Below are 25,676 nucleotides of genomic sequence, written 5' to 3'. Positions count from 1 at the left end.
ATCTATCTGAGCGAGGTGCAAGTTGCAAAAAGGCCCAAGGCCAAAGTGCACGTGACTGGGCTAGACTCAATGTGGACTGCCAACAGGCAGTCCGGTTTAGGCGACCCTGTCCTTTCGGGTATGGTCGCTTTTGATGTCGCTATAAGAATCTCCGTCCCTCTCTCCGTCGCCCTAACACGATCCTGCCTGGATCCTCCCCCGGGCCTCATCAGGCTCCCGTCCTCGATTCTGCGTCGATTCTCTACCACCTCCTTCAAAGTCTGTCTCGCCTCTTTCATTGCACCCCGATCACCCTCTTAATCCCCGATGGTCACGACCTCTTATAAATCTGGAGGAAGGGCCCGTTTCGATTCTGACAAGGACGAACTTCGTAGAATAGTTAGGCCATGCTGGGAGTAGGGGAGCGGCATCACCCTCGTCCCGATCGGGGGTGAGCTGGCTGCAATTTTTCCCGAGGCCGTGGCTTGCGCCAAGCCTAGGCAGCTGAGGAAATGCAATGTGGATGTTGCGGCATTTTTTGAAGGACGAACGCGGGCATGAACATAAGTTGTAAGGATAGGAATGCGTCCTATGTTGTGCTGCACTGGGAAACGCTAATAACGTGGCGTAGACGCCATGCCCATGGTTTCGACGAGCACAAGAAAAGCTCAAGACTCTCGCTTCAGAATCCTTTGTGATCTTGAAATTCTCCTCCTTCCACAGCCTCAGTACCGCATGTGTCTTTCAGTACCCAGAAGCCAGAATGGGGTCGCCAACCACTCAGTCCCCCACATCAAGCCCGTGCTTTGACACGCTTGATCTTATTGTTGTGGTGACCTGTCTGATGATACTTATCTATTTTGCCAGCCGATATAGAAGGCACGCAATATCGGCAGCTGTGACAGCGGCCTGTTTGCCATCATTGATACTATTGCCGCGCACTTTGGTCGAGGTTGTGTGCTGGCTAGCATCAAATTACGCTGAACGATCGCTGTGGATTTGTTGCTCTCTGCCGTTCCTGATATATAGATTGGCTGGGCAGAAAGCGCTAATCGTCACCGAGAGCAGAAGATTCTCGACCCACCACCTTCTTGGAGCGTCGCCAGCCGTACTAACGGTTTGGGCTTCCGTTAAATATGGGTTTATCGAATCTTACTCCTTTGTGATACCAGTCTGGATTGGTTCCTTCAGCATGGCCCTTGTGTTACTCAACTTTTCAAGCATCCGACACGTAAAGCCCTCTCTCTTCACTGTTGTTCTAGTTTATGCATCCTTGGTGCTGATATCTATCGACCTCGAAGATGTACGTGTGCTGCAATTCTGCTTCACGATTGTTTCTGCGAACATCATTCTAGGCTTCGTGTCCTGGATCATGTCCTTTTGCTGGGAGGCAGACGTTACGTCCGACTTTGGGTCGATCTCAAGTCTCAGTGCCAATGACGACATAGAAACCTATGTGGCTATCCATGAGTCATCAGCGGTACCCTTGACGAACGGAGAAGGTTATGAGATGTCAAACTCAGATGGGGAAGCCCCTGTTTCGAAACAGGAGGTACAGCCTCCACTGGCTTCTTCCAGCAACAAACCAGGGCCGGAAATGGGTCAGAAGAGTGACAAAGTTATTCTCGCCAGACCCGTTCCGGTTGGACGGCCGTCGCGTCCACGGTTTGAACATGAGCCACTCAAAGAGAAAGGAGAGGAAATCAGGATCCTGACGATTCTACCAAACAAAAGCGATAATCTGTCTGCTCCACTCGAATGCAAAATCAGACATGTTTCAATCGAAAAAGCTAGAGGATACACGGCCTTGTCGTACGAATGGAAAACCAATGTCGCGAAGGCAAGCATACTGATCCACGGAGCAACCTTTGCCATCAGTGACAATCTGAAGCACGCACTGCTTATTATGCGCCATCACGGACACGAGGACATGTGGGTGGATGCGATATGTATCAACCAAAGAGACGAGGGTGAGAAAAGTGCACAAATGAAGAGGATGTATGAAATCTATCAGCAGGCCTTGGAAGTGGCTGTTTGGCTAGGTCCTGCAGCAGACCGATCAAACGAGATTATGGACGGTCTGGCTAGGATTTCCCGGACAGCCAACCATCGATTGACCCTAAAAGAATTACCGGCCCCTGCCGAAACTGAAGCAATCGACAAGTTCTTGTCGAGGTCGTACTGGGAGCGTGTCTGGATTGTTCAAGAAGTCGCAGCGGGTTGTTCTGTCCAGATTTATTGTGGGTCGAAGAAGGTGTCATGGGAGTATGTCGCATACCTCAGCGATGTGTGGAAAGAGTTTCGACAAGGGGAGGGGAAGCTCTTGCTGGCATGCACAGTGTGCGATATCCGTGCCAGTCGAATCCACTATGAACGAAAACCGAAGGATACCCTTCAAATCCTGTCGGAGACGCGGCACTCCAAAGCCACACATGATGAAGACAAGGTGTTGGGCTTGTTGGGTCTCACCTCTGACTGGGCCCGATACAACACTGAGATCGACTGCAGCCAACGTCCTCGCGATATGTGCCTTTCAATGACTGCAGGAGCCATCACACAGAGCCGTTCGCTTGACATCATCCTCCTTGGTCGCAAGCTCGCTTCTCAAAAGCCATTTGTCAGAAATGGTGAACTGCTCGACAACCAGCGACCTCTACCGTCGTGGTGCCCAGATTTTGTTCACTTTATGCCCTCTCGATCGGAGGAAGCGATGATATCATACCTTGGAAACCAAGGAAAACGCGTTTTTGGGAAGCATCGTATTCGATTAAGTACCACTGGGAGCAGTACCCTCCGCAACGTCGATTTCAAGTTGGACTTGTCTGCAGAAGTGCTGCAAGTCCGAGGGCTGGAGATTGGCCTAATTAAGGCCCTTGGATGTGCCGCTAACGAGGATGCAGGACACCTGAATCAGGATGAGAGTGAATTTCAAGTGCGCAATCGGGACGATGAAGCCATATACAATGCGCTTAGCAGAACGCTGTTAATGTACGACGAAGAGTACGATTTTTACGGAGAGTCTCCGACATTTCTGAACTGGTTCACGCAGGGAACATATCAGAGTTGGTTTGGTGAAGAAGATCACCGGGACGTTTACTCCTGGTTCGACAACAACGAAGCGCTCATGATCCACGGCAAGACCATGCAGGAGAGAGTCGAGTGGGGCAAGAAAAAATGGATTGGGCCCCGAACCTTCGTCCGGAAAGTTTTCGAACTACCTCAGGCGGTTTTCCAGCGAAGGGCTCAGCCTATATCGTTCTTTGCCGAAGGCCATATAGTAGCGGCAATCCGTTCCGCTCTGGATGAAGGCCTTCGACTCATGACGATCGACAGGCACCGGCGAATCGGCTGGGCAACAGAGGGAGCGATGGTGAATGATAAAGTCTTTCTTCTTCCTGGATGCACCTTGCCCGTCATATTAAGGCCCCGAGCAAACAAGGGTGGATATAGTCTTGTAGGTCACGCGTACGTCCACGGTGTCATGGATAACGAAGTATGGAGCCAAGTGACCAGCTCACAGATGCTGGAGCTCGTCAAGATTTACTGACGGATCCATGGCGGCGGCTTACTTGTCACTAAAAAATCACAAGATTAGGAACAAGAATAAGTCCGTTGGACAAACGAAAGCACCATGAGCGTTCACCAAACCAACAGCCATGAGATCTTCACAAAGTCCCCCAGCCTACTTACTACCAAGACTACGGTGATCGTAGAGGGAAAAGTCGAGCCCTCGACGACTACGGAGAGGGTGCATATATGGGACCATCGAGGCGAGCCTGAGTTGAAGAGTGAGTCGAAAAGCGAGCAGAGGTGACCTGGAGAGTCACGAGAGTTTACCGTGCGCCGTATTGTCTCTGGTGGCTTGATTCGGGTCGTCGGCCTTCTAAACCGGATTAGATGGTTCTAAAACGGAAGATCGCACACGGCGGCCATGAAAGGTCTTGAGCATTGTTAGCAGCTCTAGAATTAGAAGTCACTCTGGACGACCGAGCAAAGATGGGGAAAGGGACCAAAGTGGGGGGGGGTTTTCTTGGCATCGAGGGAAGAAGTCCTCCAAAAGCGGCGGCACTCACCGCCGAATTCGGCAGGAAATTTCCCTACCACTTGCGTTGAGCTGAAATCTTCCTCACACCTCATGCCGGGGGAGAGAGGAGGGGGAAAAGGAAATCATATCCAGATTTGTCAGATGTTGTTCGATTTCGATCCCCTCAGCGAAGCTCACCGCCTCTTGATGCTGACTTGCCGGTATATCTAGACGCTAGACATTCAAAATGGGCAAGAAGAAGGCGAAATCGGCCGAGCAGAAGGCCCGGACTCAAGCGAAACAGTCCAAAAAGGCCGCTAAAGGGGAGAAGAAGAATAAAGCGAAAGCCGCTGCGTTAAATGCCGACTCTGACGCCGACGACGATGGTGACCTCGATGCTATCTTAGCCGCTTATGCGGAAGAGCAAGCCAAGTACCTGAAAATCACCGAGCAGCAGTGTGGTCCTCCCGGGCCCAGATCTTCTAGCACCTTGGTCGCCTCGCCGTCCAACAGGAACGAGCTTTTTCTGTTTGGCGGAGAGTATCATGATGGTAGCACTGCAGCCTTTTACAACGATCTTTTTGTCTATCTCATTGACAAAGGGGAGTGGCACCAGGTGGTTTCAGGAAACAGTCCGTTACCCCGTAGCGGTCATGCTGCCTGCCGAGGAGGTAATACCGGTGGAATTTACATTTCAGGAGGCGAGTTTTCGTCCCCCAAGCAGAATCAATTTTATCACTATCATGATTTCTGGCATCTCGATACCGTGACTCGGGAATGGACCAAACTCGAGCCTAGAGGGAAAAGCAAAAGTCCTCCGGCTCGCAGTGGTCATCGAATGGTATATTTCAAAAACTATATTGTCCTCTTTGGAGGGTTCCAGGACACATCTCAACAGACAAAGTATTTGAATGACACATGGATCTACGACTGCAAGGAGAACATCTGGCACGAAATGAAAGTTCCACCTGCATCTCAGAAACCTGATCCGCGATCCTCATTCAGCCTCCTCCCTCACGAGTCAGGCGCAGTTCTTTATGGAGGCTACTCACGTGTGAAAACCACATCCACGAGCGGCAAGCAAGGAAAAGGAAGCGGCCCTGCCACCCGCAACATTCTCAAGCCCTTGGTCCATCAAGATACCTGGTTCCTGCGAATCACTCCCCCGGCTGTGGACTCTCCGAGTGGCACACCCCCCACCCTGCGCTGGGAACGGCGTAAGAGGCCTGCCAACGCGCCAAACCCGCCTCGTGCAGGAGCCACAATGGCCTTCCACAAAGGTCGCGGCGTGGCTTTTGGCGGCGTTCACGATGTTGAAGAGAGCGAAGAGGGGATCGAGAGCGAATTCTTCAACGGGATGTTTATCTGGAATATTGACAGGAATCGATTTTTCCCAGTTACGCTACGAAGACCCAAGACGGGAAAGAAGCAGATTCAAGCATCTCGAGGCCGGGACAGAGGAAAGGCAGATGAAGAGGAGCTTCTGCGCAACCTTGCGGCTCTGGAAACCAAAGGACCCATTTCTGCAGCGGAAGACATCGAGCCCAGTGTGGAAAATCGGGTCGAAGAACCTGAGCCGACTAAGAAAGATATCCCCGTGCGCTTAGAAATGCCTCATCCTCGCTTCAACGCCCAACTGACAGTCCAAGAGGATGTGCTGTTCGTTTTTGGCGGGACCTTGGAGAAAAGGGACGTCGAAATCACCTTTTCAGATCTCTACGCCGTTGACCTGGGGAAGCTAGATGGGGTCAAGGAACTCCATTATGTTCAGCCCATCAACTGGAACGTTACGAGTCAAGAGAGTGACGAGGAGATGAGCGATGACGAGGACGAAGATGAGGAGGACTCGGAGATGGACACGGACGACGGAGACAATGATACCATGTCGATTGGTGCACACTCGACGGCGCCAACAGAATTCACGGCACCTTTAGGGGACCTGGAGACAGCGATGGAAGCAGAGCCCGAAACCAGCGCACAGCTGGACTTCCGCCCCTTTCCACGCCCGTTTGAGAGTCTACGGGATTTCTATGCGCGAACATCAGAAGAATGGCAGAAACTCATGCTGGAGTCGCCAAGTGCAAAAGCTCGGGCGTCGGCGGAACAGTCGGTCAAGGAACTCCGCAAAGTCGCCTTCGAGCAGGCGGAAGAAAGATGGTGGGACTGCAGAGAAGAAATCCGCAGTCTCGAAGACGAGCAGGAGGCCGCTGGCATCGGAGAGGTGATCAGCATGGCAGATCGAGGCACAGAGAGTGGAGGGACCCGGAGACGCTGAATATCCATCATAGATCTGATGCGCTTGGTTCGGGCATCCATGAAGGATTGGCGCAAAAATTCTATCAATCCAACGTATCATCCCTCAAAGCGAAGAGACGCTTGAGCAGTTCTTCACACCTGCTACGAATCGCGTCGTGATAGAGGCTATTAGTGATAAAAGACTTGCAACCTCGGACCATCGCTGCAGTCTCCCTGGAGAACTCAAAGTCCACGTACATATCGTCCACGAAAATCGCCGCATAGACGGGCACTTCGTTCCTTTGCAACTGCTCAAGATCATACAGTGGCGGCCACTCGGTGTTCTTCTCAAGCAGTTCCGCCGCAGCTCCCAGAGATTTCAGCTCTCCGTAGTTTTCAAACGCGCTGCGAAATACCATCTCGCCTGTGAAGAGTGTTCCGTCGGGATGAAGACCGGAGCGAAAATCAGGGAACTCCTTGGAGATTCGATCAAAGACCCAATTCGGCGCATTCTTCTGAGCATAGACAGATCCGTGCAGGAGGGCGTATAAGGGCTGGTTGTTGAACCATGACATATTCTCGATTTCTGACAATGTAGGTCGTGTGAGATATCCGAAAAGCTCGATGTCGTTGACAGCTCGGAGCACGATGTGGTGGACTTGATCGAGGCCTCCGTGGAAGCCGAAGAAGAGGCCCATCTCGAGAAATCGGTTCACGGTCAACGCGTCTCCTGACGGCAGGAGGATGTTATTGTTGCTGTGGGAGATAAACTCCAAGACGTTGTATACGTTGGCTTTGTCCTCGGGATACTTTGCGTAGTACTTCCCATTCCTCTCTTTGACTTTCTTGAACAGTCTCCGAATCGGCTCGTCAGGCACCGATTGGGAGACAGGTCCTGCGCCGGCTGATATGAAGACTTCGCGGAGTCCTTCAGAGTGGAAGCTGAGATAGGTGAGACACAGATAGCCGCCGTAGCTGGTGCCCAAGATCGTCCATTTCTTTTTGTGCTCGGGGTACGACGTCGTCAGGCATTTGCGGATAGCCTCGAGATCTCTGACCGCATTGTCGGCTCTGAAATATTTGAGATACGCCGCTTGATCTTCTGGCGTTCCTTTCGCGGTGATGGTAGCTGCTGTAGCGGGCGTGGACAGGCCCATACCGCGATGATCCAAGCAGAGAAGCTATGAGTCCACGGTTGTATCAGCAATGTCGACACGCCTGGGTCGTGTGTAAAACTTTTCATAGATGATCAGCTTACCTGGTAACCTCTCTCCAATACTTCGGTCGTCAGCCTCATCATATTCTGCGGCGGTGGGGAGCCGAAGCCTGGTCCCCCGGTGATGAAAACGAACCATGGTGGCTCATCTTCACTGCCACTCGATCTCGCGGCAGCAGGTCTATCCAACTTCCTTGCGCTTCTGCAGAATATCCGTATGCGTTCCCGTCCTGGATCGAGATGATCAAGCGGTACGTCAAAGAACAATTCGGTCACTATGAGTTTTCCGGGAATTTGGTGAGACCGGGACGAGGCAAGTCGAGCGGGTTCAATCTCTCTGGTGGGGAGTTTATATGTCATTGTCTTCGTCCTCCAGACTCGTGTATGACTTATCGTTGCATCGACCTGTTGACGTATCCGACCAATATGAGACACAATGGTTCCCTCTGCGAGAGGGATTTCCTCGGTTAGAGTTCTCAGGGGAGTACGGCGCCCACTGTCTCAGATAAGGTCAGATGACGAATGTGATGATAAGACCAATCTGATGAGGATTCATATCTATTCTACTTTCTGGTTCTTGCCTCCGAAGCTCTCTTTCAACGCTACGACTGTCCCGGACATCTTCTTGACTAGCATGCGGATCTTGTTGTCGCCCACTTCATCCACCGAAACGAACCGTCTGACCAGCAGATTGTATATGCTGCCAAACGCCAGAGCCATCACTGTACTCGTCAGAATAATGACATTGTACGGCATGCTGAAATCCGGTGTAGGAAGCGGCAGCAATAAGCTCGTAGTCCTAATATAGACGTCTTTGGAAGATCCGTCCGCATTGACCTCGTTCAAAACTCGGATCACTGCTGGCGCAACGTTGAAGCCTCGATTCGCATCTGGAGGATATTCTGTATACCTGAGGATTGCTTTTTCGAAGTCATAGGTTAACATGACCGTGCTGGCGGGAGGCACCGATATGACGACTTCCAGTTGGGTGCCACGTCTCCGGTCAATGGCAGGTCGATAATACAGGTCGGTGATGACTTGCCACTCGAAAGGAAACTCAGACTGCGTAATTTGTGCTCTCAAGGTGTGCACAAAGGGCCTCATGAACCAGGGTAAGCTCTCGAAGTAAACCAACTCGACCGGCTCTGTTGGCGACGGGTTTGTAAAGATGGTTCGCATTCCTCCTCGCGCCGCACCATGGCCTGTGATAGACCTCTCCGCTCTAAGCAGCTCACGACCCAAGTCAAACTGGGTATTGAGCGTCTGCTGCGGAAGCTCAAGATCAAATTCTTCAAAAGGCATCAATTGATAGCATCTCGACTCGGGTTGGCCTGGGTCCGATTTGACCTCGAACCCGCTCACGCCGATCAAAACCATGCGCTCATGCGGCACATTGAGACAGACTGATTTTGCGTCCGGTCCTTCATCCTCGGTCAGGGGACAAGCGCCAGCCATGGTCCTTCCGAAGACGTCTTTGAGTGACCATGGCATCTCATCAGTCATATCTCGAGGATAGCAGGTCTCATGAGAATGATAAGGCTTGGTCTCGTCGCAGACAAGTTGTTCGGCGGGGATTGGTCGGGGAATGGGATTGTCGCGGGGTCGTTTGGAACGCTCGATATCAAGCACGACGTCAATAGTCTGGCTGATCTCCATCTGGCATTCGCCGAAGCCTGGAGTACATTTTGGCCTCACATCAATGGACATGCTCTGCCACGACGCGTCGAATACCTTGTGCCCATCCAGTAAGCTCGAAATTCCAGCCTTTCCCTTGCATGGTAAGAGTTTGAGAAACGGCGTCAAATTTTCCGTGCAAACCACTTCTCCAGGAAGTACGCCGTGGAGCAGATGGAGATTTTGACTCTGATCATTGTCTGTTCCTGATGACCGAAACGACAGGACCGGTTGTGTGGTCCTCGTCGAATCGATGAAATTCAGCGAGGCGCAGAATAAGCCAGAAAGTGATTGCGTCAGAGTCGCCCATTTTCCAAAAGCCTCTTCGTCTGATTCTGCATCTATCCAAGCCCACAATTCCACTCCCGTGCCCCCTTCCTTTGTACCGTCCCACGGTCGGTCTCCCCAGGTATCTGCATCCCATCGTCCCGTGGTAAACCTCAGATGGAGCTCTTTGGTGTCTGCATGCCGTAAAGCCTGGCCTAAAGAGCGCGGAAAGAACCTGAAATTTTGGGACTCGTAGTCTGTTATCGTCTCATTGCTCCGGAACTCGAACGAGGCGAGGAGTGAGCCGAGGGGCAGGGGGGTCAGGTTCAGTCGTTCGAAGTAGTCAGAGGCTGCGCCATTCAGGGCGAGAAGGACCACAGATAAAAGGAAGAAATAAAACCGGAGCATGCCAGCATCATCGACAAAAGTGCTTTACCGTCATTTGACAAGAAAGAATGGAATAGGATGTTGCCTTTCACATTCTCTGTTGGGGCCCTGTTATCTGAAATGAAAGTAGCACGTTTGCCGAGAGTTCAGCCTCGCGACTCGCCCACCACTTTCTCGGTGTCATTCAATTTTTTTTGGCTCACGCCGGTCTTACAAGGTTGAAACACATCCAATCCGAATATTTCTTGCATAGCTGAAACCGGTGTCTCCGCCAACGGGAAACGCTTGCACCAGCCATATCATATAAGCCGGCGATTTGACCCAGAGACAAGCCCAACTCAGCATGGCCGCCGAACAGCGCAAGCTGCTTGAGCAGCTGATGGGCGACCAATTCATGGGCGCCGGCACATCTTCCAAAAGTTCCAATCTCACTCTCACCTCCCCCAACGTATGTCGATCGTACCTAGTCGGCACATGCCCACACGACCTCTTCACAAACACCAAGCAAGACCTGGGTGCTTGCCCGAAAGCGCACCCGGAAAATCTCAAGATGGAATACGACGGCCTTTCAGCGGCGGAGAAGTCAAAATACGGCTTTGAGTACGACTACATGCGGGACATGCAGAAATACATCGACGAATGCAACCGGAGAATCGACCAGGCGCAGAGACGGCTAGAGAAGACCCCCGACGAAATCAGACAGACGAACAACCTGCTCAAGACGATATCAGATCTGACGAAGACGATAAACACGGGCCTACTGGAGGTCAATTGCCTGGCCGAGATGGGATCCGTGTCACTGGCGTGCTCGGAGTTCTACAAAGTGCGCACGGCAAAAATCGCGAAAGAGCAGGCGGAGCGAGACCTCAAGTCACTTTCAGATACAAGTGGACCGTCGGGCCATCAGAAACTGCAGGTCTGCGATGTCTGTGGCGCGTACCTGTCTAGGCTGGACAACGATAGGCGCTTAGCAGATCACTTTTACGGGAAGATGCACTTGGGCTACGCGCAGATGCGGAGGACATATGAACAGCTGCAGAAGGAGCTGAAGGGCCGTCCGCCACCGGTGAGGCAGGAGGAAAGCAGCCCTGCCGGTCCACGAGGGCACGATGATGGAGGATATGGCGATGGAGGTGTTGGAAGCGGCTGGGGAAGTCGAGGCGGATACGGCGGGCGTGGTGGCTATCGAGGAGGTGGAGGGTATCGCGGGCGAGGTCGAGGGAGGTGGTGAGAATTTATCGTTTCGGCCACTTGGTTTTATTCAATACCTCGTTCTCTTCTTTTTGGTTTCCACCCTTTCGTGTATGTGTGAGTACGCAAAAAGATACCCAACTGCATGGTTACAGGACATGCTCAATAAAAGTCCAAATCCCAATCGCTTGAACGCTTTGACACACACACACACACGCACAAAATGCCAATGTTATAGTCTTCTTCGTCTTTTACCAGAAACCCTTGGGCTTGCTGGCATTGTCTCCTACCTCGCTGGATTCGACTTGCTCAGCCCAAGTACCTTCTCCGTCGCCTTTAGCTGAATCCCACCGAACAGGTCTGGGTTTTGAGGCATGGGCGTCGGATGTTGAGGGCTTCTTCTGTGAGGTGACCATTGTAGAACCCGGTAGAGCAGGGAAATCTTCTTCAGCAGACCAATTGGGCTGTGGCTGAGCGGTAGAATCACCGTCATGATCTGAAACTGCTCCTCTGCTGATACCACCGCGCCCTCGACCTCTCCCGCCTCTTTCCCTGCCTCTCCCTCTTCCCCGTCCTCCTCTATCTCCATGCCACTCATACATCTTTAAATCGTCCTCTTCGGCCTGGAACTGTTGCTGTGGGGTCATGCCACTCTGAAATCTTCTGCCGGCACCACGCCCGTTTTGGGTAATCTTGAAATCCTCCTCGTTCTTCCCGGCATCCCATTCTCGCCCGCCCATGACCGCCATCTTGCGCCGTCGATTCTTCTCCCGCTCGCTATCCATCACCTTCCTCTCGACACGGTCTTTCTCCCGTTTCTCTTTGGCAATGCGCTCGCGCTCCTCAAAGCTCGCGGCGTCGGCCTGGGCACGGGCATGTGCTGCTGCTAGATTTTGCGACCGCTCTTTGGCCGCTGCAAGTTTGGCACTGAGTTCTTCCTCCGTGAGCTTGGGCTTGCGTACGCCGCCGGTGGCCGTCCGGTCGCCGCGCACGGCTGGCGGTCGAGGATTAGTTGCTGTGTTGGCAGGCCCCGATGGCGGATCTTGTGCAGTGGAGTTTGATTCTGATCCTGGGGCTTGCGCTGCTGTCTCGGTGGGCTTTTCTTCTCCAGGGACGTCTGCTTGTTTAGGCAGTGATCTTACAGAGTTGTCGCCTGCCGTCGGCTCTGTTGAAGTTGATTGTGCCGGTTTTGTTGCCCACTTAGAGTCCGCCAATCCGCCTTTCTTACTTGTGCCACCTTTTGCAGAGCCATGGCCGCCTCTACCACTCGGTTTATGATTAAATCCTGGGAGAGTAGGATCGCTTGACGTCGGCACGGTCTTCGCTGTCATTGCCGGGGGAACCGCCGTTTCCTCAGAAGGAGGTCGTGATGGTGTTTCAAGGGAGGCTTGATCCAGTTGGGCTGGGAGGTTCTCTGGAGAAGGAGGGCCGTCGAAGGGAACAATTTCGTCGTCAAAGAGATCATCGTCGCCGCGAGACTGTGAAAAGTCCTCCATTTTCCAAGATAGGAGCTACCAATGTGAAGAAATACGATCCCGCCCTATTGCGACCTTTCCCCAGCTTGAGATGCTTCAAGAACTGGTAATACATTTTGCTAGTAGTAGTTCTTGCAGAGGATTGGTCATGCCATTGTTCGCACTACAGAACGCCAACTTCGACCTTGGCGGGCAGTGGAGCTCATGTTTTGCCCGCGCTGCTTTACACTTCAACGCAGGTTGCAGGGAAATTTCCCGCCGAATTCAGCGGTCAGTGCCGCCGCTTTTGGAGGGTTTCTTTCCTCGATGCCAAGATCGCTCCCCTGGTCCCCCTCTAGATCAGCTCCCCCCATATCGACTTTCCTTCCCATGCACCACGCAACCATGCAACCATCACTGGGACCAGAAACAGTCCCCATTCAGACACAGTAAGGGATCCGTCCCGACTCCTCGAAAACGATGGGTGCCTTTGACTGCACTACCCTGACCATGGCAACTCGAGGACCTGGAGGGACAGTCACTCTGGGATCTCCTCACACTGCCACAGAGAGAAGAGAGGGCATTGTCCGACCTTCACAATATCGACTCGGACTGCGTCCCACCTCCCACCTCTTTTCATGCATACCAGCGACACTACCCAACTTTTGACGTCTCAATAGAACGCTGGGTGTCTCATAATTTTGCTTCCCATGAGGCATTCCTTCCCCGACCTTCCTGTCTGTGTTAATGACGGCTTCGCGTCCTTAATCACTATGGGTTGAGGGAAAGAGTTGGCGAAAGGAGCATCTTCCCGGAGGCGGTATTAAATGCTGCACTAGAGATAGTGCGAGGAGGAAGAAGAGAAGGGCTCTCGCGCTCTTCGATTCAAACATCCCTTCCAAAAAACCTCCAATTAGCCGTCCCAAGCCTACGAAGGCTCCTTCGACCCCTCCTCTATATACACGACCCGAAATCCGCCCGGAATCATCTATACGCTCTCTCCCTCCACTCGAATCACGTTCGCTAGCTCTAGAAGCTCCTCTGCTTCCGCCCGCTCCACCACCCCCTCCTGTCCCGCCCGCGGGCTTTCTGCCGACGGATCAATAGAGGCTGATACAAGACTTTTATCATGTTTTGGATGAGGTCCAAATGGAGTCCTGTCTTCGCTGTAGAGAACGGCGGTTTACGATGAATTTAAGGAATGACATCTGCAACGCCTGTTTCTTGAGGGATAAGGGTTCCCAGCCTCCCAGTCTCCTTTTCTTATGTCGGCGGATAACAAGATGGATCCAGGAGAGATTCCGGCCCATTTACCGGCCCTTACACAAGTCGAAGAGATGATTATTGCCCGTTCTCACGTGCAGATGTTGGTACATCGATATCAGGCCAACCAGTATCATTACTCTGGACGTTGTGTGAGTCTTATGCAAAACAACATTCAAACAGTTAATATGTTACCTAATTTACCCTCTGAGCTAGATGTCGTGGTGTTGCGGCCGTCGAACCAAGTGATGGAGAATGATGGAAGGTATCGTTCCCAGTTTCGAGCCGATTTTCGGGTCCGGAAAGGGTGGATTATCACTTGGCTACGTCATTTAAAGGCTAACCACCCCGATTATCGATACATCACCATCTCTCTTGACCGGCTCGAAAGGTTGCCTGTCGATGATGATATTTCCTCATCGTTCCCCTCGATCATCGACGAGTCAATCATCGGATCATATATCGACGCATTTCGGACCTGTCGACGTTTACATACACACCCGCCAGACTTCTACGACGACCCGGAAGGAGAAGGCTCGGATTCGGACGATGAGGATCCCCCCGGAGGAGGCCGGAAATGAACATCCCCTTGCTCACTCCGAGGTTTTGGGGCGCCGGCGGCCGGGAGCAGATTTTCCCACCCATGGGGACTTGCTTAACGGTTTAGGGAGCCGGGAAATCGACCGTGCGTATGACTGGTCGACGCAAATCGGGCGGTATGGTGATCTACGTCCAGATGTCTGGGAGCAAATCAAGGCCGAAAATCCGATTGAGTTGGTGGTGGATGCGGATTCCTCGCAGACTTCTCAGTAATCAATATGTATTGATTGTTAAGCGCATATTTATTGATAAGCTTATCGATATCGATATCGATATGGACCTTATCAATAAATATCTTAATAATTATTAGGGCTTAACAATAAATCGATAGCAATACAGCTTCTATATTGATTGATTGATTATTGAGAAGTCTGCGGGCCATCTTTCCAGGCGCGTCCGATACGCCCTTCGGGTTTTTGTTTGAGGGGCCTTTTGATTTGGATCACTTCAAAAGGGCAAATACTGTAATGTCCCAAGACCGGGACTTGGACTATATGTGGAGAACGAATCAGTTGTTATAATGGATAGTGCTTCGAACTAGCAGATGCCGATCTCACCGTCGATATCTAAGCCCCATGTATCGATGTTTTGCTAGATATATCCCCGATATCGTTGTCGGCTTTCCTAATTGGGCATACCGTCGTCTACTTCATGAGCCATGAATCGTACGGCACAGGACACCGTGATCAACATCGTCTACACACGGTCCATGGACTGGATCCGATCAGGGCGGCATTCTACCCATTCGTAAGTGGGCCGTGGATTGGATCCGATAACTTAGAGCACGTGATTACGTAATATTCGGATTATAGATTTTCCGGAGAAGAGAGGCTTGGCTAATCACGTGACACGAGAGCCCGGGGGTTATCCCGTGGACTGGATTCGATAGAGCCATATAACGGTCTGAAACGTGAAGAAGCTCAAATCGTGGCGCAGCTACGCACCGGGAAAAGTCGTCTCAACAGTGCCCTTCACAGCATTGGCGCGACAGACACGAAGCTATGTGAATGGTGCCAACGGCCGGAAACAGTGCGACACTTTCTCGTGGAGTGCTCACGATGGACAGTGGAGCGTAGACATCACCTTCAAACGGCCACCACAAGATGGTGCGATGTGTCCTATCTCCTTGGAGGTTGGTTCAACGAAAGGCTAGACGGCCCAAGGGACAAATGGAATGCGAACATGAAAGTTATTCGTGCAGTGATTGAATTTGCGAAAGCCACCGGACGTCTGCAAACGAACTCATGAGAGAGATGGCTGCCCTAAAGGAAAGAACGAGAGTCAACACCAGTAGTTGCTGCACCGTTGAATGACCAGTAACACTCAGGAAAAGGCTCTTGATGACCTGGTTGATGGCTTGAAAGGGGCAACTGTCTGGTAAAGGTGAGATCTCTAGCAGCTGGGCATGGAATGAACCGGTGGAAAACGGAGGTAGCGCGTAGTGATTAGCTAGTCCCCTATGGGTTTAGCCCGCACAGGGTGTATGAAATCATCATCATCATCATCGATAGAGCCAGCCAATCAGAGCAAAAAAAATTAGTAGTCGTCGGATTATAGATTTTCCGGATCGAGGGTTGGCCAATCACGTGTGCGCCGCCAAGAATTGCCAAGACCAAGGTGGCCAGCTTAATCACGTGATGTCTCGAGCGCAGCGAGCCTGGGGTTTGGGGGCTTGGACAAAGCTACGCTTTCAGCCCCCGCGGAATATCCTGTCCGCGGCCCCTAGTTTTTTCCTAAAAGAAAAAAGGTCACGTGAGAATGGCCTTGACTGCGCATATTGGCCGACCCCAATTTCTGCTGCAAGCCTGTGAAACCATCAACCTAGCCAAATATCGACCACCTTAAATGATCGATGTGATATGCCCCCGGCGACGCCATATACGGATCTGGCCCTTGACATATCATCTCCCCCATCGACTTTCTCCGCCTCTTGTGATTGGACGCCGATCGTCGATCGAGCAGGTCTTTCTCCTATCCCTGACTTTGTGTCGTGTGGACCTTTGGTACCGCGAGATTACTTCTCCTCTCCTGATTCATCCTTTTCTTTGGATCATTACTGTTTCTCGGTAGGCCGTTATGGATTTCGAAGCCCATGTGTACTGTGGAGATCATCACCGCTCTCTGCAAGGACGTGGACTTGATACAACAACGAGGGCTACAGAAGTCTCTTCCCACATTCGCTCATTATACGATGCTGGGGTGCCCCTTTATAGTAAAGAAATCATTCGGGACGTTGGCGAACAGCTTAGGAGTGGGAGCCAAATAATCTCGGTGAGAGGACTCAACGGAATCGCTGTTGATGTCAATATAGAAACTGGACAAGTTTTTGATGCAGGTGATCCGGATTGGGACTTCGTTGTGTACGTCAATTAATACTCTCATGACGATGAAAGTGCCCTTTTTATAACAGATTGCTAACGGCATGATAGGGGAGCTCCTTTTATTCAGTATCTTTCTATTCAATGGCTTACATCTAATGCTCTTGGATATATCCCTCGCCTTGCCTACTGCAACCTCCGAATCTTTCATTATTTGAAAAAGCGTTACAGATCAACGAAAGAAATCGTCAGCACAATCCCTCATCAGTCACGAAAGCAAGTTGAAGAGTACTTTGTGACGAACAAACGAGCCTGGGAAACTAGCGAGCAGCGGAGACAGCTGCAGTCGATTATTTCTATGAAGACTTTATGTCATGTCAACAAGATTATAGCCTTCGCATGTGGGCCGATGGCTTTCAGTGACCAAGCGCCATGGGCTATAAGATCGGCCTACCAGCACGCATTGGTTATAACTCTCCGAGATATCTTAAGTGAGCTCCAAGGGCACCCTATAGGATGCTACGCGCAGGACCCAGGCTATACCGATATCGACCGAGATGTCCTCGAAAATTCTGCGATCACCATCCTCGATGATCCACAAGGGTTTTTAGAGGTCGATGATTCTACAGTGGTACTTTCGTTTGGCGCCGATATACCGGTGAGGCAGATCATAGCGGATATTGCTCGACCAGCTATGATGATCTGGGACCGAAGCGAGTTCTTTGAGGACGAACTCACTAAATCATTTGGGTAAGATCCTTTTAAGTTAGTCGATTACGTATACTTATAAATTCCAGGACGGACCCTGATTCCTCTCGTGTGACCAAAATGATTCGAACGTTCTACGAAGAGATTGGGTTTCCTGGTGATCTTGAAGCGTTCAGACATGTTAGCATCTACGTCAGACACGGGCCATGAAGCTGTGGGTGCACTTAAACTAAAAGGCTCTGGATCTACTTTCTCTAAGCTCTTTACACTAGCTTCATATGCATTCATTATGTCCTACTACGCCTTTAGATCAAAGGTGTCAATTGAAACTAACCTACAGTCCTCTGTGCCTAGATTCACTTGCATCAATCACTTCACAGGACAGGGTTCTCAACGAGCTGAGACGGTTTTGGCAAGACTGAGCGCTCGCTTGGTCTTGGTGGCGCTCGTCTCGTCTCGTCTTGGTTGAGACGAGACCAAGACGAGTGTTAGGGTGGAGGCGTACTAGAGAATGAGGATGAAGTTTCGACGATATTTCTATTCGATGCACTATGAAGTACAAGACGAGAGACAAAGAACATGAAAGCAGTGTAGAGCTATCCTAGATACTTATAGCCAGAGGCACAGTCATGCCGCCAGGCTACCACGCAGGCACACGAAGCTAGAGCCAGGCACACGAGGCTATCGGCAGCCACAGTGGGCCCGTCAAGACTGTTGGACGAGTTCGTGCCCTAACAACGAGCGGGCAAGACCTTAGCGAGCCGCGGTCTTGCTCGTTTACATATATTGCTGCAACTTATTGTTCCCATTGAGTTTTATCTATAAGGGCAGAGGACGTATATATAATCCAAATCCTCCTGCCGGGAGGCTCTATCTGATACTATCTAATTATCAAGCACCAGAATGCTTCCATGGTTGATTTGTAAGTCAAGGTATCATATCACAGTGGGTGTCACAACAGTTGTTACACTCTGCTGCTGCCTATCGTTGCCTGTTACCTAGAATCTGTCGAACGGAGCGAGGTGCGGATAGAAGGGGTGAAAACTCGTGTGTAGATTGCAACTATGGATTGGGGGGGGAAGCCCCCTATATAGGCCAGAATAGGGGTTCTTGGCACTAGGCACCAGCCGTCTGACGCTAATGGTAGGGGTGTGATAATGAACGAAGTTGACTACATAGAGTATCGAGGGGTGAGGCCACGACTATATAGACATAGGTCATTACCCAAAGGGGTAATAAATTGTGACATGTTCACCTGTTGACCTGCCGCTAGCTCATAGATCAATATCTCAACAGGTCAAGTATTGCCTCTTCCGGAAGTCACGTGCCTCAGGCACACCTTCCTCTCGTGGGCCTCGTATCCTCCTACGAGGCCTTTGCTTGTGACATGGATCCGATGGTCGAAGGGGGATTTCATCGGATCCAATGCGTGAATTATGTCAAATATGATCAATCGAGCTTGTCAGGGTGGTCCATAGACTGGATCTGATGGGCGACGGGGGGATTTCATCGGATCTAATGCGTCAGATCAATCGAGCTTGTTTGGGTGGTCCATAGACTGGATCCGATGGAGATTTCATCAATGTCACGGGACCACGTGCCAAGATTTACGTGTTCAGGAGTTCTTCAGCACTTCCTGCGTAGCATCTCATCTTGACTCTGGATGGACAAAGAGTCTGGATCTTTTTCAGCCGGAGATAAAAGAATGAGTCTGGATCACCTGTAGAATACATCTAGAATAGCGCTAGCACCCTATAGGCTGTACAGCCTGCACGGGAGTATGAGTAATAATAATAAAAATAATAATCTCATCTTGACTCTCTTCGTGCTACGTCTTGTATCTAGAACTCGATGCTAGCTAGAATACATTGCTTGAATCCTTGACCCGGAACCCTCACAATCAATTCATGAATCACATCGAGTGGAAGGGCGGGTCCCTCGCCCCCCGGACACATGGTCCACGGATTGGATCTGATGGCGGTGACCCCGGAAAATTGTTAATCCGAAGGTGACTAGGGGCCGCCGACGGGATATTCCGCGGGGGGTAAAAGCTATGCTTCTGTTGGAGGCTGGCCGCCAAGCCCTCAGCATCACGTGATTGCTAGACTAGGGGCCGTGGACGGGTTCCACGGGGGGTTAAAGCTACACTTCTGTATTTTGGAGGCTGGCCGCCAACCCGCCGGGCTCATCGTGTTGGAGGTTGCCAAGCTTTCTACACTAGGGGCCGCGGACAGGATATTCCGCGGGGGTTGAAAGCGTAGCTTTTGTATTTTGGGGGCAAGCCCCCGGCCTCGCTGCGCTCGAGACATCACGTGATTGAGCCGCCCGCATTGGTCTTGGCGGTACACACATGCGCCCTACAACCATTCACGTGATTGGCCAATCCTCGGGATCCGGAAAATCTATAATCCGAAAACCACCAAATCCTTTGCTCTGGTTGGCTGGCCCCATCGGATCCAATCCGCGGCCCATCCAGGAGGGGGGAATGCGCCGTAGCCTGGAAAATCTATAATCCGACACCTAATCACGTGCTCTAATTGGCTGACCCCATCGGATCCAATCCACGGCCACCCAGGAATGGGTAGAATGCCGCCTTTGTCTGCCCGCCCCCCCGATCGAATCCAGTCTATGGATCACGGTGTCCTGTGCCGTACGATATCGTCCATCGGATCCAGTCCATGGACCATATGTAGACGATGTTGATCACGGTGTCCTGTGCCCGTACGTTATCACCTTGTCGGATCCCAGTCCATGACCGTGAAGTGGACGACGGTATACCCAATTAGGAAAGCCGACAACGATACGGCGATATATCTAGCAAAGACCGATACATTGTGCTTAGATATCGGCGATGACGCATAAGAAGGTTGAAGACGAAAACCGGCCAGCGCGGGTGCCGGCCGAACCTGCCGTCGTGAAAGCACATCAAATGTCGCCCGTAATCGCTTAAACTCACCTTTCGCATCCGGGGTTGTTGAAATCGGCCTGGCCCGTCGGATACAATGTCGAGAAGGCCACGGCAAAGATCCGATCTTTGCCCAACGCTTCGTCGATGGGGGTCTGTCGAATCGAGGGTGCGGGAAGGTTGGAAAGGGGGGGAATTCCGGCTGGCAATCTCGTACGATGAGATCCACCTCGGTCGCGGTGACATTGAGATTAGGGACCATCGGTTGAGAATTCGGGGGGAACGGGTTGTTCGGGCGCGGGGGGTTCCTCATCCATACCCGTATCGTCGATTAGAGCGAGAAACGATGAGGATATGTCGCCGTCGATCGGCAGAGTGTCGATCCGGTCCGGGGAAATAGTGATATACCGGTAATCCGGGTGGTGCGCCTGGAGAAACCGCAGCCAGGTCATGACATGTCCCTTTCGAACCGAAAATCCGACCGGAACTGGAGTCGATACCGGAGATCATTCTCGACCACGCGATCCGAGGGCCGTAACACCAGCACGTCTAGTTCCGCGGGCAGATTAGGCAGTATATCGACCGTCTTCATCGTGTTTTGCATGAAACTGACACAGGGCCCCGAGTAGTGGTACTGGTGGCCCCGGTAGCGGTAGACCATCATTTGCACGTGCGATCGGGCGATGATCATCTCCTCGATTTGAGTCAGCGCGGGCAGATGGGCCGGCCGCTCTCCCGGGTCCATGCCGTTCTCGGCGGACATGAGAAAGGGAGTCTTGTCGCCCTGATCCCGCAAGAAACAGGCATGGCAGATCCCATTCATCAAATCCATCGAGAACCATCGTGCGTGACAGCGGCTGCAGGTCTCCATCTTGACCTGATCCATGGCCGCATGAAAGCTTTGGATGGACGCCCATTGTTCGGCGGGGAGAAAGCCCGAGGCGGGAGGAGGAGGTTTGGGTTGAGATTGGAGGGGCGTCGGAGGTTGAGGAGGGGGAGAGAGAGCGTGTTGAGGGAGAGGAGGCTGTCCTGGACGTGTAGGAGCTTCTGTGGGCGGCGTCGCACGCCTCTTGGACGGAATCATCGGTGGATGAGGTTGGAGAGGTCATCCTGGACGTGTAGGAGCTTCAGTGGGTGGTGTCGCACGCCTCTCGGACGAAATCGTCGGTGGATGAGACTGGAGGAGAGGAAGCGGCTCTGGACGTGTAGGAGCTTCTGTGGGCGGTGTCGCAGGCCTCTTGGACGGCTGTCGAGCCATCCTCTTTCGGCGCTTGTGTCGACAGGCGATACAGGTCGAAAAGACCTTGCTCCCGGAGGGGGCGGAGGCATCTTTAAGAAGACGCTTTTGAAGACAGGCGGAGCAGTATTTAGCATCTTCGTCGGACATGACAGAAGGAGGAAAAGAAGGGTCGCAACGTGTCGAGGAAACACGAAGGCGCGCACGCATCGCGAGATCATGTGATTAGTGTTTTTCGTCGACCAATCAGGAGCGATTTTGTCGACCAATCAGCGACGACCTAAGTCACGTGAACAAAATTGATCCCCCTTACGCAGGGGGTCGGAGTCTAGAAAAAGCTTCGTTCACGCTACGCTTTAATGAGACGAGACGAGCGCTCGGCAAGATGCTCACTACTGGGACCGAGACGAGACGAGAGCTAGGTTTTTGCCCGAGCTCGACTACTTAGTCTCGGCTCGTCTCGGCTCGTTGAGAAGCCTGTCACAGGACCTCACGACGCCTCTTCCGGGACGCTCTTTCGCAAACGGAACCAAAGTGTTGGAGATACTGCTATCCAATGGCGCTGAACAGTTGTCTGTGTTGTGGCATGAGGCCTGACTGATCAGTATGTTGGGCTGAGAGGAGATTGATTGAGTGAATCTATCTGACCGAGATGCAAGCTACAAAAAAGGGGCACCGAAGGGTGCGGTGCACGTGACTAGGCTAAGCCCAATGTGGACTGCCAACACAGTAGACCATGGAAGTATCGTGACATGAGGCTTTTATTTGTAAATACCTCATGGATGCACTCCGATGCTTTGAAATCAAACGGGATGATTCTGCAGGAGAATTTGAAGTATATATATATTACCTTCTCTATCCTCAGATAGAAGAATAACAAGAGTAACAACTCATAACTTCACAAAGTTCCTGTCGAACAGCTGGGCAACATGTTCAGCTGTGGTGGCGAAACATTCAGCTATACAAGGATCTTACCATCGGAGACGCCGAGTGGCGGTGGCAAATTTTCTCTATATATACGTGCGAGGCAGGACCTCAACTTGAAAGAAAAGGAAGCACACAATGTAATAATCAATGTAACAATCAAGAGATATTTCCTCTTCCCCTCTCTTTGTTCGACAGTTCCCAACCGAACCCTATTGACCACTCGGGGCTAATACTAGAACAAGGCATAGCAACTGGTAGAACGACGCTTATGACGACGAAGAGAGCGTTTGCAAGCTGAAAGGAGGCTTTTGACGAGATTATTTGTGGAAAGAATGCTGCGTAAGCAAAAATGAGTTTGGTCTGGCCCTAGTCGATTTGAATACGATCTGAGCGGTCCAGCTCAAGCCCCAACGATCGGAGTCCCAGTCGCGCAGCCATGTTGATGTTGACCGAGGGGTCTAGCTGGGGAGGTATCTTTTGCTCCTGAAGAAGCCCTCTCAAGCACAGACTGGTTTTGAATTCTGCCCAATCCCAAAGACAGCCTGGATGAAACTGTTGACCTTTACCTGGATCTAATACCAGGGTCTCGTGAAAACAGCGCCAATTGCTGCGCCATTTCTCCGGAAGTCCCGTGCCTGGAAAGCAAGTCCAGCTTTTCTGGAGGACTAACCGGGAGTATTCGAACACGATCAGCAGCTGTTCGCTGACTTCGACCCATCTTCGTATTTCAGAGAGCTGCGATTTGAGCTGTGTCAGCATCGGAGTCCAATTACTCTCTGAAGTGGCTGACTGTGGAATAGGGGTTCGTATGAAGGACCAGCAGAATTGACGGAGGTCCCATTGGTAGGTCGATGGAAGTGTTAGCCCGCAAAAGCGCTCGCACATCGTCGCTTCCAGCTTATCGAATAGCACCGTGCCTTCACCTAATAGATCTTCTTTGCTACCCGCGTCCATGTCTCGGAGAAAATGCCAAACGGCGACCTGATCTAAGAACATCCATCCAAGCTGTTGTTCTAAATTGTTCCAGATGTCCCTCAACCTTGATTCCACTTCACTAAGCCCCGTCAGAGACAATAGGCTAAAATCAAGTACCATAGCTTCTACCGTTGGAGATATGCTGGACACGGCGTACTCCTGTTGTATGTCTAAATGAGTCTCGCACAGGATACTTAAATTCGAATGAAAAGCCAACAGCAAATCATTCTCAACCTGAGTAAGTTTGGACACTTTGGTTGTGCCCTGAAAGAGAGACGGATTCTTCGAGGGTAGCAGCCAAATTGTTCCTACCGATGGAGGCCCGAACGCAATGGCGCATACGGAAATAACTGAATATGAATCCGTACCGGGGTGATGTCGTAGAACGATCGGATGATCCCACCCATGTAATAAGAAGACAAAGTCCGAGCCGATTCTATATGTCCCATCAAGGACGCTAAGAACGAGCGTTCCGCGTCGTCCCTTGTTCATTATGACCTTAGTCTGATCGTGCCCTTGAACAATCTCTCCTGTGACAGCACAGAGCCTCCACGCACGAATCTGCAACGATCCGGTATTGGCATCAATTAAGATCTCGGGCTCGGAATCGGTAACGCTGTCGAAAACGACCGGCGTTACCACCCTTACAGCGTCATTGCTCATATCCACCTCATCTTCCTGGCCGAAACCAGGTCCCGGTTCCGGAAACTTCCAGGTGACAGGGTGAGACCAATCAGGTACCCAAGATGGGATACAGAGCTCTCGTTTTGCAGTCGTAGCAAGTGCGAAAATCTCGAAGGCCCGGCAATTCTTGATGAGATACGCAGCAACCCCAATATAGACACTCTCGACACACAGCCGATAGTCGGGAGTGAAATTCTCTTTGCGAAATAGCCCGAGTATTCCGAACACTTTATCACGAGGGTCCGAGCACTGGCAAAGCGAGCTGTAAAGCAGCAGGCGAACCAAGCCTCGGCCTGTAGATCCGTGACACAAACGGCGCTCTAGCAACCAGGACGATACTTGAGTATCAATGAAGTCACATCCAGAATGTTTTTCGGGCCAGGGCACAGCTCTCTGCTCGTACACAATTTCTAGCCTTTTGGCAAGGAGAACTTCTTGGATGGCCCAGACCCTGGAAAAGCAGAGTCGTTGAACTAGAGACTGCAGGGCACTCCGCGATTTTTGATCTCCTGTTGCTCGACGACCAGTTGTTCGTGATGTAGATGCCGTAGACTCTATAAAGTCCAGAGCCATACCAGTGTCTGCTGACGCGTGACCAGGGTAAATCAATGTCCCGGACGCATTCGTGAGAATCTCACGCAACAAGCTAACTTGTCGAGTATTCTCATCGACGTCCTCTTGATTAATACACAGGAAGTCCACCCACATGGTCCGGTCTGCCTGCTTGTATCGGATACTTCGAAATGCCTCCTCGGAGCTAAGAGGAACATATACGATGTCCCAATATGGACCAATAAATATCGGGCAGCGCTTTGTGTTGTCTCCGAAATCATCGGCCTTGATATATGACAAGATGTCGTATGGTGGGAATGAAGAATTTTTCAGACAAGCCACCTCAGCATGGACATGGACGGGTTCTCCAGGTTGACCAGCTGTTACTCGTAGAAGACGAATCTGGTCGTCGGTGTTGATCCTGGGGAATAGGGCTGTCTCATTCCACGGCTTGAAGGCATCCCCATGGTGTCGCGCGCCGCCTATAGGAGAAGAACTCCTAAGCCTTGCATCCGCAGCTGATCCGTGGACGCTGCAGTCATCCGAAGCGGGATCGGTGCGGCTGTAATGGACAACAGACGGCCAAGTGAGATTCATCTGGGACTGACTCCGCACTTTATGAAGTGGAAGTATGGGTAGAGTGGCATTGTGTGTGATACCGTCATGCAATGCGATGGCAAAGCAGTAATTGCAGAAAGGCAGGTTGTCGAGGAGAGCAACATCGGGGCTTCGGCAGCCGGACTCATGCCAGCGAGACATTGATCCCTGCGCAGGTTGTCACAAATAGCACTAATTATAATAAAGCGTCTAGAAAGTCTCAGGTCGACCTTTAAAATGCCCGCCGACGTTTGAGGAGACAGCAGCATCGACCAAAGGTACATATACTTTTCGTCGAGCCAGAGGAATATATGTCAATGCAAGCATGAGGCCGTAAGCGCTTACCCCAGCGCTTCCTGAAACCGGAACTTTGTTCCAGGCTAGCCATCTTTAATTTTTCTACGATGCGTGCCATAGCACAGCACCGCAGGAATACCCAAACGAGAGAGTCGAGAAAAAATATATATGACAGCGAACGACGTA

The 25,676-nt window shown here is 51.5% G+C and overlaps 9 protein-coding genes across 9 annotated transcripts; 5 read left to right on the top strand and 4 right to left on the bottom strand.

Moving 5' to 3' along the window:
* Positions 1 to 1,351: 1,351 nt before the first annotated feature.
* Positions 1,352 to 3,526, top strand: Z518_07302 (uncharacterized protein; the record flags this gene model as incomplete). The annotated part of the gene is made up of 1 exon (XM_013415431.1): positions 1,352 to 3,526. One exon carries the CDS (start codon positions 1,352 to 1,354, stop codon positions 3,524 to 3,526), a length of 2,175 nt encoding a protein of 724 aa, XP_013270885.1.
* A 724-nt stretch (positions 3,527 to 4,250) lies between these two features.
* On the top strand, positions 4,251 to 6,278 carry Z518_07301 (uncharacterized protein; the record flags this gene model as incomplete). Its single annotated transcript, XM_013415430.1, has 1 exon — positions 4,251 to 6,278. One exon carries the CDS (start codon positions 4,251 to 4,253, stop codon positions 6,276 to 6,278), a length of 2,028 nt encoding a protein of 675 aa, XP_013270884.1.
* Positions 6,279 to 6,342: 64 nt separating this feature from the next.
* Z518_07300 (uncharacterized protein) lies at positions 6,343 to 7,814 on the bottom strand (the record flags this gene model as incomplete). Its single annotated transcript, XM_013415429.1, has 2 exons — positions 6,343 to 7,419; positions 7,497 to 7,814. 2 exons carry the CDS (start codon positions 7,812 to 7,814, stop codon positions 6,343 to 6,345), a joined length of 1,395 nt encoding a protein of 464 aa, XP_013270883.1.
* A 198-nt stretch (positions 7,815 to 8,012) lies between these two features.
* On the bottom strand, positions 8,013 to 9,803 carry Z518_07299 (uncharacterized protein; the record flags this gene model as incomplete). The annotated part of the gene is made up of 1 exon (XM_013415428.1): positions 8,013 to 9,803. The coding sequence occupies one exon, from the start codon at positions 9,801 to 9,803 to the stop codon at positions 8,013 to 8,015; it is 1,791 nt and encodes a 596-aa protein (XP_013270882.1).
* Positions 9,804 to 10,125: 322 nt separating this feature from the next.
* On the top strand, positions 10,126 to 11,013 carry Z518_07298 (uncharacterized protein; the record flags this gene model as incomplete). Its single annotated transcript, XM_013415427.1, has 1 exon — positions 10,126 to 11,013. The coding sequence occupies one exon, from the start codon at positions 10,126 to 10,128 to the stop codon at positions 11,011 to 11,013; it is 888 nt and encodes a 295-aa protein (XP_013270881.1).
* A 211-nt stretch (positions 11,014 to 11,224) lies between these two features.
* On the bottom strand, positions 11,225 to 12,469 carry Z518_07297 (uncharacterized protein; the record flags this gene model as incomplete). Its single annotated transcript, XM_013415426.1, has 1 exon — positions 11,225 to 12,469. One exon carries the CDS (start codon positions 12,467 to 12,469, stop codon positions 11,225 to 11,227), a length of 1,245 nt encoding a protein of 414 aa, XP_013270880.1.
* Positions 12,470 to 13,710: 1,241 nt separating this feature from the next.
* Positions 13,711 to 14,271, top strand: Z518_07296 (uncharacterized protein; the record flags this gene model as incomplete). Its single annotated transcript, XM_013415425.1, has 1 exon — positions 13,711 to 14,271. The coding sequence occupies one exon, from the start codon at positions 13,711 to 13,713 to the stop codon at positions 14,269 to 14,271; it is 561 nt and encodes a 186-aa protein (XP_013270879.1).
* Positions 14,272 to 16,366: 2,095 nt separating this feature from the next.
* Positions 16,367 to 17,526, top strand: Z518_07295 (uncharacterized protein; the record flags this gene model as incomplete). The annotated part of the gene is made up of 3 exons (XM_013415424.1): positions 16,367 to 16,650; positions 16,720 to 17,358; positions 17,406 to 17,526. The coding sequence occupies 3 exons, from the start codon at positions 16,367 to 16,369 to the stop codon at positions 17,524 to 17,526; spliced, it is 1,044 nt and encodes a 347-aa protein (XP_013270878.1).
* Positions 17,527 to 22,751: 5,225 nt separating this feature from the next.
* On the bottom strand, positions 22,752 to 25,355 carry Z518_07294 (uncharacterized protein; the record flags this gene model as incomplete). The annotated part of the gene is made up of 1 exon (XM_013415423.1): positions 22,752 to 25,355. The coding sequence occupies one exon, from the start codon at positions 25,353 to 25,355 to the stop codon at positions 22,752 to 22,754; it is 2,604 nt and encodes an 867-aa protein (XP_013270877.1).
* Positions 25,356 to 25,676: the final 321 nt, after the last annotated feature.

This window comes from Rhinocladiella mackenziei (assembly GCF_000835555.1).
Source record: "Rhinocladiella mackenziei CBS 650.93 unplaced genomic scaffold supercont1.5, whole genome shotgun sequence".
In the NCBI taxonomy this organism is placed as follows: Eukaryota; Fungi; Ascomycota; class Eurotiomycetes; order Chaetothyriales; family Herpotrichiellaceae; genus Rhinocladiella; species Rhinocladiella mackenziei.
Note: the sequence above shows the minus strand (reverse complement) of the source record. Positions and strands in the feature narration are given on the sequence as shown.